The 17,280-nt window shown below is 46.1% G+C and overlaps 1 protein-coding gene across 1 annotated transcript; it reads left to right on the top strand.

Moving 5' to 3' along the window:
- Positions 1–3,473: 3,473 nt before the first annotated feature.
- RLN3 (relaxin 3) lies at positions 3,474–11,883 on the top strand. Its single transcript, XM_083185328.1, has 2 exons — positions 3,474–3,706; positions 11,223–11,883. Exons 1-2 carry the CDS (start codon positions 3,526–3,528, stop codon positions 11,507–11,509), a joined length of 468 nt encoding a protein of 155 aa, XP_083041454.1. The 5' UTR covers positions 3,474–3,525; the 3' UTR covers positions 11,510–11,883.
- Positions 11,884–17,280: the final 5,397 nt, after the last annotated feature.

Below are 17,280 nucleotides of genomic sequence, written 5' to 3'. Positions count from 1 at the left end.
ACACTGTGCCGGCGCGTATGTTGGGGAGCAGGTTGACTCGGCGCTGGCTGGACGAAATGCGGGAGCCAGGACAGAACGCCACGCTGGGAGGCACCTACAGTATCTTAGGTGAGAGGCATCATCTGTATACAGAGGTGGCAGTGGCACTCACAGGGTTAATTAGAATTGGTTGAGAAGTGTCTATGAGTGTCTATTCTGTGAGTACCACTGCCACCTCTGTGTTTTATATATATATATATATATATATATCAGTGGCGCCGGAACGGGGGGGGGGGCGAGGGGGCAGCTTGCCCCCCCCAAAATTACTGAGGCGCTATGTACCGATTTTTTTAAGAATTGACAGCCGGGCAGAGAGCGCTGTCTGTGCGCTGCCCGGCTGGATCTACTTTCTGACTTTCTGCCGAATAGTCATGTGAAAGCAGCGGCAGCAGCCTGGTCCGACGTTGTTATCAATTCTCCCTAGTCTGACTCTGGACGGCCGCGAGCCAATAGGAGCTCGCGGTCCGGCAGCCGCTCATGATTGGCTGCCGGACCGCTAGCTCCTATTGGCTCGCGGCCGTCCAGTGGGATAATTGAAAATAGACCAGGCTGCTGCCGCTACTCAGCCATCTTACTGCACCCCCCCTGCAGCGACCGCACTCCGATCTCCTCCGAGTCCCTTGGGATCCCGGCGCCGACATCAGCCTGGGTGCACTGGGCGCATGTGTACACATGTCACTGCAAGGTAACGGCCGGCTATGCGGGAGACCACCACGGGTGTCTTCCGTTTCGGAGAACTTGGAGTATAAAGATGGCGGGTTTACAGTGTAAGGAGGGCACAGTGGGGAGAGAGCACGCAGGAGACCATACCCATCTAGCCGGGCAGCGCACAGACAGCTCTCTCTGCCCAGCTGTCAATTCTGTGGCTCAGGCTGCACTGACTGAATAATAAAATCTCCTCACTTGACTCTGTTATACTGTACTCTGTCCATCCTGTGACATGTGCACCTGCTGCAGCTCATGTCACATGGTGGCTTGGTGGACTGCTAGCATATTAAATAGGTATATTTAATATACTTATCTATTAATTATTTATTAAATATACTTATTTAATATGCTAGCAGTCCACCAAGCCACCATGTGACATGAGCTGCAGCAATTGCTGGGTCGGGGGGCAGGGTGCCTGTGTATAATGCCCATGCATATATGCCGTTGCCCTGTGTATAATGCCCATGCATATATGCCGTTGCCCTGTGTATAATGCCCATGCATATATGCCGCTGCCCTGTGTATAATGCCCACGTGTATATGCCGCTGCCAGTGTGTATAGTGCCCGGGGGTAACATAGCAATTTAGGGGGCGCCAAAATGAGATTATATCTTGCCCCCCCCAACCTAAAAACGTTCCAGCTCCCCTGATATATATATATGTCCCCCTATCCACAAACATAGTTCTTCAGACAGTGCTTACTTACAAGTGTTGTGAATGTGTTATAATATTTTCTACATGTTTATACTGGTCCATGCACGCAGTTTTGGATTCACTTTGAAAAATATACAAAACACTTTTAAGTAAGCACTGTCTGAAGAACTATGTTTGTGCCTAGGGGGACCTTTTTGTAAATTTAAAGAGCACACTGTCATTTAAGAATATCAAGCGGTTTTCTGGATAGAGATATATTATATATAAAATGAGGCGTCACTCCGGGACCCGCAAATATACGTCAGTCTCCACTGACTCATATTTGTGAATGCAGGAGAAATCATTCGATGGTTGGCGACCATCGAATGATTGCTCCTGCTGCGGGCACATGCAAGGGGATGTGTCTTTGTGACACATCCCCTCGCATGCTTGCTAGGGGATATACGGCGGAGGTGATTTGGCGGGTGGCGAGGCAGGCACTCTGTAAAATGCACTATTTTATAAGGTATGGGAGGGCGCAAATTTAGAGTTTGCAGGGAGGCGCCGAACACCCTAGCACCGGCCCTGCATGACCAGTATTGTCCCAGGTATTGCGCATTCGCAGAACCCATTTTTATGGGCTGCCGCCACTAGCAGCCCATAGAGGCATCCCGGAGAGATGGAACACCTCCCAATTGGACAGCCTTGGGTGACTGGCAGGTCAGACTTCCAATAGGAAGTCACAGTCTAACAGGCTGCATCTGGCTCCACACAGTGGCAGATTTTAACTGAGGGGGCTGCAGCCCCTGCAGCCCATACGTAAAACCCGGATCCGATATGATATCCCGGCGGTCGGGATCCCGGCGGTCGGAATCCCGACACTGGAATCCCGACCGCCGAAATCCCGACAAGGGGGGGACATGGATCGCCCCCCCTTGCGGGCTCGCTGCGCTCGCCACGCAGCGGGCCCGGTGCCTCGCTACGCTCGGCACGCTATTATATTCTCCCTCTATGGGTGTCGTGGACACCCACGGAGGGAGAAAGTTTCGGGATTTCGGCGGTCGGGATTCCAGTGTCGGGATTCCGACCGCCGGGATCCCGACCGCCGGGAAATTAACCGCATCCCGTAAAACCCACCACTGCTTATTACCTTTAATAATGAACCCTTTGAGTGCCATCATCTCTATGAGAGATGTGCACACTATCTGCTACAAATGCCAGCAACGCTCACATTTGTTATATCAATTCAAATGCAAACATGTAAGGTAACATTACGGGTCAATATGATGGAAAAAAAAAAAGGTTTGCTTGCCAATTTTCACACCTATTTTGACAAATTCACTTGGCACTCAATTGGTTAAACACTTGTGGCGTGTTGTAATGCAGCCCGTGTCCGCTGGTGGTGTGGGGCGCTGGCCGAACGCTTTTTAAAGTGGAAATCATTTATGGAGTTCTGCCAGCATCCTGCACTGCTAAAGAACGCAGACTGTATTGCATGCCGCCAAAGGAGGGGGGTCAATTAATATTTGTGGCTAACCCAAATTAGCCGCTAATATTAAATGATAAATGGGCCCCTAGGGGTCTATTAACCAAGTCTTTCATGGATACCATCAACCAACCAGCTCCTGTCATTATTCAAACACAGCCTGTAACATGGCAGTTAGGATCTGATTTGCTGGTACTTTTATCTCCATCAATGTCTTAGTAAATAGACCCCTTGTTTACAAAGCAATAGTGTTCAAAATGATGACATCACTAAGCAGGAACTAGAAATGATGACATCACTAAGCAGGAACTAGAAATGATGACATCACGGGATGGTGCATTCTACTACATGCCAACCACCCTCCGCCGAGCAGCCTCTAATGCTCTCCACCAGTAACCTGAAGTAGCCGCAGAAAGTGATTTTCTGCCTGTGTCCGGGTGATTGCTGCTACTGACGAGCTTTGAATAATTCTTGGTTGATTAAGCCTTTGAAAGGTTATCTTTTCTCTCAGGACTGGTCTGGGGGGGGGATGACGTGCAAGGTCCTTATCTCTTCTCTCAGGTCCACGCCGTCTGCCTATAAGAGGATGATGAGCTGTACGGAAGATAGTCACATTCCCTTCTGCCACCTGCTGCACTGCCCAGGATCCGAACAGCACCATGCAACGCCTGGCACCAGCCATCCTCACTGTCGTGTGGCTACTGGCGTGGCACAGTGGCACTAGTGCCGGTGCCAGGGCACCTGCTCTCGGGGTGAAACTGTGCGGGAGAGAATTCATACGGGCCGTCATCTTCACTTGCGGAGGATCCCGGTGGAGGAGAAGCGATGCCATGCAGACAGGTGATTGCAATATTTTACATCAACATACCCGTAACTAATGAGAAATTTATATTTTATTCCCTTGGTGGCAGGATAGCTGAAAGTTTCTTTTATACAATAGGCATCCTGTGGCCGTCCTACTTTTGTAGAACTACAAGTTCCAGAGTACCCCCCTAGGGAAATTTAGCATGCTGAGGACTTAGGTATAGATTTTTTAAGCCTGGTGAAGTGATAAAGTGGAAGGTGATGATGCTAAAGCCAATCAGCTTCTGACTGTCAAGTTACAGGCTGGGTTTGAAAAAGGACAGTCACGAGCTGATTGGCTGCTGCGTTATCACCTTTAACTTTATCACTTCTCCTGGCTTACTATACATCTGTACCTGAAGAAGTTGCTTTTTGTCAAGCAGTTGTTACCCCCTGCTATACTGTGCTCCAGGCATGTCCAAATTATGGCCCTCCAGCTGTTGTGAAACTACAATTCCCATCATGCCTTGCCACAGTTTTGCTATTGGGGAATGCTAAAACTATGGCAAGGCATGCTGGTATGTGTAGTTTCACAACAGTTGGAGGAACACAGTTTGGACATGCCTGCTGTACTCTGTCTGTAATTATCTGTCATTGTGAACATTTAGGGCAGTGTTTTTCAACCACTGTGCCGTGGCACACTAGTGTGCCTTAAGTTGTTCTCAAGTGTGCCCCCAGATCTAGAGATGCCCAAACTAGTTTACAGCCACCATCAGTTCAAGTGTTATTTACTGGTCTCTTCTTTTCATTTAAAGGGCCAATGTATTTTATTTGTGTTACCTGTGGGATTGTTTTTTATATGGGGGCAATAGGTTTGTTTTTTTCCTGTGGGGGGCAATGTGTTTTGCCCTGTGGGGATCTCACGGTGTGCCTTGGCAATTTTAAAATCTTATTTAGTGTGCCACAAGGTAAAAAGGTTGAAAATCACTGATTTAGGGGATAGTTCTGAAGTGCAAACAAAGCAAAATCAAGCAATTAGCTGTTCACCCAGACAAGTCATACAGCACTGCAACACATACTTGCCTACTTTTGAAAACTAGTTTCAGGGAGATTATAGTTGCTGGTAGAATTTGGCACAGCTCCCCACTGCGGGGGTGTGTCATGCTCCACCCAAAAGGCATGTCTAGTTCCATATATGGAGAGATTGTGAAAAGAGATTGTGAACGTGGCACCTAGAAGCGTGGGTATCCACTGCTACATCTGAGTGGAATCTTTTAAAATGACTTATATAGAAATATAGATGAGCCCCAAAACAGTTAGTAAGAGCTACTGTACTTGGCAAAGTGCTGGGAAATGGTGCTGATGATTCAATGTAAATGTATCTATTGCTGCTTTCAGACCGCATATCTGGCTTTGACCCTGTATTTGGAAACGTTTCCAAAAACGGGTCTGCCAGATAAAACCCCTTTCACACCGCAGCACTTAAACGGTATATTACCGTTTAAGTGCCGATTTTTTGACACTGGCAGACCCGTTTTTGGAAACTTTCCAAATACAGGGTCAAAGCCAGTGCAGCCTTCAGCCCTCCCCTCCGTGCAGCTCCCCCCCCCTCGCGCGTGTCGACCGAGAGCGTGTCGACGCCCCCCGCGCATGTCGACGCCCCCGCGCATGTCGACGCCCCCCGCGCATGTCGACCCCCCGCGTGTCGGCGCCCCCCGTGTCGACTTACCCCGTGCCGGTACCTCCGTTGTGGATCCCGGCACTGCAGCTCAGTATGCTCGGAAAGCACTTATGAAAAAAGTGTCTTCCAGAAAATGGCTGCCCCATAGGAAACCCAGTTTAAAAAAACTGTCTTTCGTATGGGGGCAGCCATTTTCTGAAAGACACTTTTTTCATAAGTGCTTTCCGAGCATACTGAGCTGCAGTGCCGGGAACCACAACGGAGATACCGGCACGGGGTAAGTCGACACGGGGGGGCGCCGACACGCGCGGGGGGGTCGACACGCGCGGGGGGCGTCGACACGCGCGCGGGGGGTGTCGACACGCGCGCGGGGGGGGGCTAAAGTGCTGTGAATACTTAATGAGCGCTCATTAAGTATTCACTGTGCTGAATTTAGGACCCAGCTCATTGGCTGGGTCCTAAATACCGTTTCAGAACCGATTTTGAGCCTAAAATACCGGTTCTGAAACGGGTAGGACCCTGCATTTTAACCGGTTAGAAAAATCGGTTTTTTCTAACCGGTTAAGTGGTCCTGCACCTTTCAGACCGCACACATTACCGTTTTAAAACGGTAAAAAAACGGCAATATACTGTTTTTTAAGTGCGGTCTGAAAGGGGCAATAATATCACTCATTCCTTTTTCCCCCAAATATTTAACAGTGTAATGTGGGCTAGGTGAAATGAGGGAGATTGCTAGACTAATGAGGGAGAGAGGGAGATTGCTGCTGTTTCAGGGAGTCTCCTGCAGAATGCAGGAGGGTAGGCAATTATGCTGCAACATTTACTGTTTTTTTTTTTTTTTTTTTTGTATGCAGGGTAAATTTTAGCTGCTTTTGCATGTAGCCCACAAGTGCTGGACAGCTTATTAAACTGCAAATACATTCTCTATGCATATCGTACATCTGCCCCTACCTAAGTTTTTATTTATTTTTTTAAATAGCTTTTTACATGTTTTTTTTTTTTTAAGTGGCCTCAAATGACCCCAAATCACTTTTTTTTATGTAAATGGAAAAAAAAAAACTAAAACTTTTAGTTAACTTAAATTTTTTTTTTTTACTTGAATAAATATAGAAACAATATGAAGCAATTGAATAGTGCTAAATATTTTTAATTGGCAAGTAATAGACATTTATACAGTTGTTGTTGTTTTTTTTGGGGGGGGGGGTGCAAACTCATTTTTGTATATTCCTTTTACACAGGTATTTGTGGGAGAACATTTTTTTTTTTTTTTTTCAATTGGAAATTTTTAAATTCATGACCACTTTTTTCAGTGGCCATGAGAGCCGCAATAATTTTCCATATAAATATTTTGATAACAATTGTATTTTCCCCTTATACCCCTGTTACACAAGCAGCTATATTCTGGGAATTTGCCATCTCTTGGACCCCTGCATGGCTTTAGAGAGAAAATAGTAATCGCACTCTCAATGTTTTATGACTAGTATTGTTCTATATCAGTGATTTTTAAACTTTTTACCTTGTGGCACACTAAATAAGATTTTAAAATTGCCAAGGCACACCGTGAGATCCCCACAGGGCAAAACACATTGCCCCCCACAGGAAAAAAACAAACCTATTGCCCCCATATAAAAAACAATCACACTGGTCCCCACAGGTAACACAAATAAAATACATTGGCCCTTTAAATGAAAAGAAGAGCCCAGTAAATAACACTTGAACTGATGGTGGCTGTAAACTAGTTTGGGCATCTCTAGATCTGGGGGCACACTTGAGAACAGCTTAAGGCACACAAGTGTGCCACGGCACAGTGGTTGAAAAACACTGTTCTATATCATTGTTATCTAATTTAAACCCCTTTTTCACTGCTGCAATAATGACCTGTTTTTTTTTGCGGGGTCTAAAAGGTGCCCAAGGTCCTTGAAAAATAACCCAGATCGAGTGACCGGGGAATCTGACCCTGGCAGCTACCAGGATAGTACCCAGGTAATGGTGCAGTGAAAACAGCTCAGCCTGGGTTATCTGACCCAGGTTATGCTTAAAATCACAGATTGGCTGTGTATGCAGAACTCTGCCTCAAGGGAATATCTGTGAGTGGTGGCATGCAAGCCAGACCCAGGTTCAGCTTAACTGGTGCTGACCCTGGAATAACCTGGATATAAGGTGTAGTGTAAACAGTGTCTGACCTGGGTTGGAACCATTTCCAGAAACCTGAGCCGAACCAGAGTTTAATAAAATCTGTTCTGTGCTGAATCCTTTCATTGGCAAATAATATTACCAAGCACAGCACTGTTCTGTGTGCGTGCATACATTTACTACTGATTTCTCAGCACTATAAGGATGTGGGTGAGTGGGTGTCGGTGTGGGATGTTACTGTCGGTTCTCACAATAGGGCAGAGGTTTCCAAATGCGGTTCTCAAGGCACCCTCATGGTCCAGGTTATAAAGAAATCCACAGATGGTAAAATCAAATTGATTGATGTGCTAATTCAGTCACCAGTGTCACATACATAGCCCGAAAGCAGTCATCTTCCTATCTTAAAAAAAAAAACAGAAAGGATGATTTTGCTGCGCTTTTTTTGAAGTGGATAAAATTCTAAATTTTAATAAACAACACAGTTACATGAAATTAATTTACACAAATATAAGAAGAAACAAAAAGTGCATATATAAAATTAATTAGCTAAAAATGGTACTTTGAATTTTTGCATACTGTGGTGCAGTAATTATAGCAGTATAGTCACCCGTCACTGGTTTTAAGGATTGAGTCCAATCTGTTATGGGACCAAAATGTCCAGGTTCTTTAACTGGATAGATGTTTAACTGGACGACACGTTTCGCTGTGGTGTGGTTTTCAAGGTGAAAAAGCTGTGTACACCACAACGAAACGCGTCGGTGGAAGGGTGCAAGCAGCCACTGCCTTTTGGTCACCACGTCACCTGTCCTAGGACCTGCAGCTAAGACTCGCATTTGCACTTTATTTGCTGAAAAATTGCCGTTTACTTCCGCAAAGGTCTCCTACAATCTCTAAGTGCTAAGAGAGAAACATCTATCCAGTTAAAGAACCTGGACATTTTGGTCCCATAACAGATTGGACTCATTTCTTAAAACCAGTGACGGGTGACTATACTGCTATAATTACTGCACCACAGTATGTGAAAATTCAAAGTACCATTTTTAACGAATTAATTTTATATATGCACTTTTTTTTCTTACATTTGTGTAAATTAATTTCATGTAACTGTGTTGTTTATTAAAATTTAGAATTTTATCCACTTCAAAAAAGCGCAACAAAATCATTCTTTCTGGTATTTTTGCACTTATGGGAGACTGACACTATCCTCTTTATTGCTGCAGCTTGAGTGAGGCACCCCATTCAATAAGAGCCCCCTAGGCTAGAAAGTATAACTTGTTATCTTTTACCTTTTTTTTTTTCTTTTATCTTCCTATCTTATTTACCAATGTGCCAAATACTGAAATTGCCTACTGTCTTGGAATGTATGGGAGACTCCCTCATTTTGGGGAGTACAACAGCCTCCCAATTCCGACCCACTCCTGTCCTGCCTGAAGAAGTACAACAGTGACATCACCGTTACTTCTTAGTAACTATTTTGTACATATGACTCCGGTAGAGGCGTAACAATGGCACTGCAGCCCAAGCCGTGGCTTGGGGGTGCTGTGGGGGTGCTGTAGATTCCAATGGGTCTGACTGCTTGTATGGAATCTGCTGAAAATGTCCCTCCAAAAATGTCCGCCTCCTTGAAGGGGACAGCAGAGGTCCTATTGAACAGATGGATAGATGCTAGAGGTCCTACTGGGTGGCAAAATCGCTACCCGGAAGTTATATATTGCCCCCGGCAATGAGTATGTAAACCCCTGGCAATGGGCATGTAACTTCCTGGCAACGAGCATGTAACTTACTGGTAACGGTTGACTCCATATTCTTATAAATAATGTGATGGGATTTATTGAGACAGACAGGGAGCCTCATCTAGCTTAAGGCATGTAAGGAGATGATGGTGATGATGGTAGTGGTGATGGTGGATTCATTGTCTTAGATTCACAGTGATATACCTTCTAACCTCTTAGCTCTTGGCCAGGGGTGCTGGTCGAGATCCTGACAGTCATTTACCCGAAGTCGGGATCCCAACTGTTAAAAAACAGACAGGTTACTGACGGCCACCCCCTATTCTCCTTTGTGGTGGTCCACAACCCCCATAGAGGAATAATAGAATAGGTGGGGAGCGTAGCGAGCTACCGTGCCCGCAGTGTGGCGAGTGCAGCGAGCCAGCAAGGGTCTTTGTTGCGCTCACCATGCTGTCTGAGTCCGGCCAGTCGGATCCTGATGTCAGGCTAATGACTGTCGGGATCCTGACTGTCGGAACCCTATTCCACACCCATTGGCCAGATAACAAAGGGGAACTTACAAATAAGGGAACAGTTCTTTCTAAGTTATATAAAGCTGACGGTGGAAAGATGTCTTCCGCTATCTGGCATGTACACATTCAGCTAACTGAGGGAGAAGTTCTCTCTTTAGAACCAATGTATATTTAACTATAGCTTGTGGTCCTTGATTGACAGGAACAAGTGGAAGCAGTTTCAGAACCAAAATATCCAAATACAGTACAAGCTCTTGCCATTATTTCTCATTTGCTGAAGACCATATAATGTCCATGAATTCAAACCTTCATCTTGCTCACAAATATCTAAAAAGTTAATGTTAACAGTAACAATAAAAAAAAATCACGCAATGAATAAGAAACCTTGGTAACGAACATGTAACCTCTGGTAATGAGCAATGGGAAGGTGATAAAGAATTATAAATGTCCAATCAGCTCCTAACTGCTATTTCCAGATATAGCCTATAGCATGACAGTTGGGAGCTGATTGGCTGGATGTTTATCACTCTATATCACCCTCGTGTTTAACTCGTTTAAGGCTTAATACATCTGCACCCTTGTATCACAGTGCAATGGTGGTTCTGTATTAGCAAAGGCAGATTTAGTGGTCCAATGCCCCCTGCACAACACTCACCCACCATGGAAAAGGTCGACATGAAAAAAGTCGACATGAGATGTATTTTTTTTTTTAAGATACTTTACTATCCAAGTGTGCATAGTGAGAATAGAGTAGTGTGCCCGCAGCATGGCAGGAGAAGCGGTACACTTATACAGTGTCCAAGTCGACTTAAGTCGACATAGGTCGAAATGAGTTTTTCCATTTTTTTTATCTAACGGCCATGTCGACGAATTTCAATATGGTGCAGGGGACTCCTTCAAGTATGGTTCAAACTGAAAGGTAAAATGCAGTGTATAAATAAAGCTGTCTAACTTTTGTGGGCTACATGCAAAAGCAGAGAATATTTACACTGCACAGAAAAAAATATATACAGTTAATGTATTTGCTCCACTCGCTTGGCAAGTTTTGTTTTTTTTTCCCCTACCAACTATGGGGTATGTTGCTATTGGCAACCAATAATATTCTATCTATTCTCTTCTAGAAGGTGCTAAATAAGAAGTAAACATAGAAACATAGAATTTGACGGCAGATAAGAACCACTTGGCCCATCTAGTCTGCCCCTTTTTTTAAAAATGTTACCTCAAACCATATTTGATCCTTATTGTTTTGTAAGGATATAAATATGCTTATCCCAAGCATGTTTAAATTGTACTACTGTATTTGCGTCTACCACCTCTGTTGGGAGGCTATTCCACTTATCTACTACTCTTTCTGTGAAAAAATTCTTCCTCACATTTCCCCTGAATCTTCCTCCCTCTAAAAGTAGAATCTAATTGGTTGCTATGGGCAACCTCCCATCGCAATAGAAATCCCATCTTAGTAAATGTACCCCTAGTTTGTACACGCGGATGACTTATTCAGCCTATCTGTCTTCCAGGAGACCCTGCAGATGTATTTCGGAGCCTTGGACCCACGGACATAGATTCCGAGGACGAGGATATATTAAACGAGTGGGCTAACTTGCGCCCCCTCAATGGGGAAATGATGGACTACGGCGCCTCCCAGAGCTGGAGGGACCCCACGGGGGCCAGGCACGGGGCCGCCGCTGCCTCAGAAGACTCCCTGAGGACGGGGGAGAGACGAGGACGGGAGGTGGCGCTGGGCTTGTCCAACACGTGCTGCAAATGGGGCTGCAGCAAAAGTCAGATCAGCTCTCTGTGCTGAGAACGGAGAACCGCCACAGTTCCGTTACGGGGTGTGGATTCAATATGGCCGAACACATGCATTGATATGGTGCCGCTTAAGGGCATGTACAGAGTATATGATTGTTTACTGTCCCAGCTCCCAGGGGGCTGCGTCCTGTTACATCTGTGAAATGTTCCTGTAGTCTGGACTTGTTATTTATTACCACCTGCGGTCACGGTATACTGGCCTATGTAAGAAGCCGTGTCATTTTCTCTAATAAAGGACAAAATAAGAAAGCAAACAACCGTCCAAAACAAACTCTGTGTGACAAATATAAGTAGCAACCGCTGTGTAAATCCGTGTTTTGTGTGTGTATATATAAAGTATTTGGTGATCTCGCTGATTACATCCGCTATGTGAGTTAACGAGCGAATCATGATTCTGTTCTCGCTGATCCGTCAACACTATTTTTGGGTCCTGTTTTGTGATTGGATCCTGGATCTGATCCCACAAGCAGGACCTTATAATCAATCCCAAGTCCTGGTGCGGTCCATGCTTGGGAGTTCCCCATTGGTCAGCACTGCATATACAGCTTTGGGGTGGGTGCGTGACAGTGCTGCCCAATGAGAAGCTATTGCTATTCCCACAGTATGGGCGAGATGGATGGGGGGGGGGGGGGGGTAATTACTAGGCCAGGTACCTATATGCCCCCATCTTAATCACCAGTAACAGGTCCACAATGTAGTCTGGGGTACTTGGCCGCCAACCTCCTCTTGCAATGCCCCTGCCTGAAAATACAGCAATTTCATTGATAATCCAGATTTTCCAGTGTGGGCCGTGTCATGGCAACCCCCTTGTCCAATAGATTTATATTTTGATTTGTTTATCAACCAATTAGATTCTAGCTTTCATTCATCTAACACAGTCTATAAAATGGTAGTTAGAATCTGACTGGTTTATATGACGAACATCACCCCTTGGGCCAGATGCACCAAGCTTCAAAAGTGATAAAATGGAGGGTGATATACAACCAATCAGCTCCTGCCTGACATTTTTCAATTACAACCTGTGACATGGCAGGTAGGAGCTGATTGGCTGGCTGTTTATCACTCTCCATTTTATCACTTTTGAAGCTTAGTGCATCCAGCCCCTTCAGAAGGTTTGATAAATATCTCCCAGTATATTACATACTTATACCAGTTATAATAGAAAACATATATTCATCATTCTCTAGACGCAAAGCCTGCTATAGTCTCTGTACCAAAGTTCTGGGTTCCATCTATGGTGAGGACAGAAAACAATACTTATATATTGGAAGATATTTTTATAACAAGATATAAAAGCGACAGGATTGAGTAACATTAATGGTTTAGTTTATACAAGTAAATCAGGTATTAATATGGAGATAATGCTGAATAACTCCTTCAGTGGTGTTTTTTTTTAAGGTAGCGCTCCCGACTGGGCGAGTTTTTTAGGAGGAGCGCTACTTAAAAAAACACCACGCTGTGTGTAGAGTCCGGGCAGCGCCGCTGAACACTATGTCAGCCGCTGCCCGGCCCTGCCCCCCCAGCGACCCGGTATATAAAGGGTAGTCCTGGTGCAGAGTATGGGCACTGTCCAAGTGGAGGTTCAACCAAGGGATGGCCATAGTCTTACGGTATGACCCTAAACAATAAATCAACACAAGCAAAGGTTAACGTGGTCGTCCTTTTTGGGGACGTCTCCTAATTACTGTCGACCCTATGCTCCTGTGGGGATATTTAATATACATAATTTTCTCATAAAAACTGGAAAATGTGATAATTATGTTGTCTGGAGTTAAGTTAAAGTTAAATTTACTAACATTTAAAAATGACTATAAAAATGAATCTGTCAGTAAATGTGTGCTCTAGCCCTGGAAGCCCAACATCAATTAAGATCCATTGTAAATTGATCAACATCAAACGTATCTCTATCTCCAGAAACTGTAAATATCACAGGTACTTGTGTATTATCAGGGCGCCCGTTAAGTAGTTAACGTAGTGTCCTATTCAGCGTAGTAGGATCGCATAGCATTGCATGCGATTTGCGTGCGTTGCAATGGGATGGTACTTGTAAGCAGTTTCACGACATCCCTGCCCAGGGATCGCATTGCATGCAAATCGCGGAAAATGCGATTTAGCACACCCTCATTATCCACGTCTCCCGGTACGTGTCCTCCCGACCTGTTCATACCCCCACTATCCACATTGGTGTGGAGTTGATTGTATAAAGTGTGGCGACTGCAGCGAGCCACCGAACCCGAAGTGTGGCAAGGGGTTGCAGAAAAGGAACCCGAAGCGGGGTGAGCGCAGTGAGCCCCGCGTGGGGCCGCAGAATACTTAACGTGTATTTCGCATGTGCTCACCATGCTTCTGGCTCATTTTCCGCGGCCCCACGTGGGGCTCGCTGCGCTCGCCACACTTTATAGAATCAACTCCATGCCGACGTGGATAGAGGGGGTATGAACAGATCAGGAGGATGCGTACCGCGTCCCCTTGCCACGCTTCGGGGTGATGTGGATAGTGGGGGTGTGCTAAGTAATAGTGTGGGTGTGCTAAATCGCATTGCATCGCATCGCATCACACGCGATCGCATGCGATCTGCGGGCAGTGGCTCTGTGAAGCTACACAAATATCATTGCATCTCATCACACGCGATGCAATCCGACTCCGACTACGCCATCTACGTTGTGCAGACGGGCGCCATGATAATACACAAGTACCATATCACATTGTACATACCTTGCAAGTGCCAGGAAGACCCATTCCATTAGGTAAAATGAGGTGGTACTGCAGCACTGTCCAACATTCAAATAAGGGAGTCACAACAATTCTTTCTAGGGTTCATTATGTTGGAAGCCAATTAGCCTACCAGTATATTTTTGGCCTGTGGGAGGAAACCGGAGTACCCGGAGAAAACCCACGCAAGTACGGGGAGAATATACAAACTCTGCACAGTTTGGGCCATGGTGGGAATTGAACCCATTACCTCATTGCTGTGAGGCGGTACTGCTAACCATTACACCATCTGTACTGCCCTAATAGGTGCTGTGTGCACTGAATATATCAATGCAAACAAATACAAAGTAGTAACAACTATCAGATACAATGTTATTCTTAAAAAGTTATTCAGAAAAAAAAAAAACAGTTATCGTTAAGATATTCATTTAAACCATACGGGGCATCGTTTTCAAACGATGGATCCACCGTACCTCCTTCTGTAGAAGGAGCCTGCCTCTGTCACCACCCCGTCTACTCTCAGCAACTGGTCAATCATAAGGTATCGGAGACCTGACAGATTATGCATGTGATGCTGGTGGCAGCAGCAACGATGCACCATTTCTCCAGAGATCTGGGCATGTGCAGTAGGGTCTGAGCACTGTAGTCCTCAGACCCTACTACGCTGCACTGCTAGTACCATGACCCAGGGCCGCCGATAGGGAGGTGCTGTGGGTACAGTTGTCCCAGGCCCCGGCCTCTGGAAGGGCCTGAGCAGCTCATTTTGCCCACCGACTGTGCTGCCTGCGCTGAGTGCACTTAACGAAGCACAGGCTTCTTCAATGCAGAACGACAGCGGACAATTAACATGCTACACCAGCTTTTGAGCTAATCAGAGCTTGTGTACCATTAGCCAATCAGAACGGCTGCCGGTACGCAAGCTCTGATTGGCTCACCAGACGTTGATGCATTTTAATTGGCCACAGGCATCCTGCAGTGAAGAAGTGTATGCTTCGGGACCTGCACCTGGATGAGGGAGCAGGAGTTGGGTGGTAAGTGAAAGGAGGCATTGTTTTTGACCCCCACTTTTGGATTTATAAACAATGTCTGTCCTGTGTGTGACTGGCAGGTGAAACGTCCAATAGGAAGTCACTGCCAGTCACAGTGTAGCCACGGACAGCAACTATCTCACTGAGGCGGCAGATTTTACTATGGGGCTGGAAATCCAGGTAACGCTACTCGTTTTTAGGTGTCTCCCATCATGAGGTGAAATAAGGATATTTATATATGAGGACTCCTCTGTATTTCCCACCAAGCATTAACTTCTTTACAGACACTTTATACCAAGTCGGTTTGTGGAAGGAACCTACAACCACAAGACTAAAATTAGCAAAACAAACAGAGTTAGGCTTCCCCATACTCTAGAATCACTTTCAGATGGGCTGCAGAATGGGTGGATATTGAGGAAGCTTTTCTGCAAGACGACATTCTTCTGCAAGACTACGTTGGTCCAAGAGGTCTGCAAGAGGGGGCAGGCTTAACACGATGAGCTCCTAAGACCCATCTGTATACCACAGTTCTAATCCCAGGCTGTCATTTCTCATGGGTCAAAGATCGGTGAATATCCTTGGGTTATAAGGAATTGGACAATCAGAAGATGTAGAACCCTAAAATTATCCATTAATAAAAGCACTGGGGGAGAACGCTGAGGAGTTATATTCTGGGTGATAAAAGACTCCAGACAAGGAAAAGTAAGCACCCAGCTGCTAACCCGTTCTTCAAACCCAGCCAGTTGGGAGTCCCCCCTGTCACAGTGTCTATTCATGCAGCCAGAGGGGCTGGGGGCATGTCTAGCAGCTTATGGAGCCGCTGGACCTGGCCCACACAGTGGCTATAATGGGGCGTGGCCTCGCAGGAGCATTGTGTGCATAGGCCCCGCCTCTTGCCACTAGACCACACCTCCAAAATTGCAATGTTCCTTTTTTACCTCTCTTCAATGTTGGGAGGTATGATATTTATCCAGCAACTCATCAATAATTCTGTTATATTACATTTGTTTCCTTAATGTCCTAATACTGCAGAAGACATTTCTTGTTGTACAGATCTGGGTGCGGGTCTGGGTGCATGTAAGGCCTACCCCTTGCCCCGATTAGCAGGCGTTTGTCTCATGCAGAATCCATTTTGTTTCACCATGACTAAGTAAAAATGATCCTAAAATGGCATAAGCATTGAAACATTACTGTAATGGCTGAATGTTCTATAAAGGTTGTTTTTAGTTTTATAAGATTAGGAATGTGATATAGAAGGTACAGTGACCAGCGCAGCCAGCTAGTTTGGAACATCTTGTTGGGTACTTGTTTCCTAGCAGGGCGCCCATCGCGGGCATCGCATGTACATCGCATGCCATTATAATGACATGCGATGCGACCGACGCGATTACCACGATTTTACATAGGGAACAATGTTAAATGTCCCAATTGACCCGATTTCACATAGGGAACAATGTTAAATGCCCCCCCCCCCCCCCCCAATTGTTAACGCCACTCCACGATCAACGTCAACCCGAAGCGTGGCGAGCGCAGCGAGCCCGCGAGGGGCGGCGGTACGCGTCCTCCGACCTTTTCATACCCCTACTATCCACTAGGGCGTGGAGTGAGAATAGAATAGTGTGGCGAGCGCAGCGAGCCACCGAGCCCGAAGCGTGGCGAGCGCAGCGAGCCCCGCGAGGGGACGCGGATACCTTCACAGGTATCCACATCCCCTTGCGGGCTTCACAGGTATCCACATCCCCTTGCGGGCTTCACAGGTATCCACATCCCCTTGCGGGCTTCACAGGTGTCCGCGTCCCCTCGCGGGGCTCGCTGCGCTCGCCACGCTTCGGGCTCGGTGGCTCGCTGCGCTCGCCACACTATTCTATTCTCACTCCACGCCCTAGTGGATAGTAGGGGTATGAAAAGGTCGGAGGACGCGTACCGCTGCCCCTCGTGGGCACGCTTCAGGTTGACGTTGATCGTGGGGTGGCGTTAACAATTGGGGGGGGGGGCATTTCACACTTCAGAGTGGGTATTTGGG

Source organism: Crinia signifera, chromosome 4 (assembly GCF_055691185.1).
Source record: "Crinia signifera chromosome 4, ASM5569118v1, whole genome shotgun sequence".
NCBI classification, from domain to species: domain Eukaryota; kingdom Metazoa; phylum Chordata; class Amphibia; order Anura; family Myobatrachidae; genus Crinia; species Crinia signifera.
Note: the sequence above shows the minus strand (reverse complement) of the source record. Positions and strands in the feature narration are given on the sequence as shown.

Coding starts and splice junctions, on each gene's coding strand:
- RLN3 (XM_083185328.1), top strand. CDS start 3,526: ATGCAACGCCTGGCACCAGCCATCCTCACTGTCGTGTGGCTACTGGCG. Junction 3,707..11,222: donor AAGCGATGCCATGCAGACAG/GTGATTGCAATA, acceptor TCTGTCTTCCAG/GAGACCCTGCAGATGTATTT.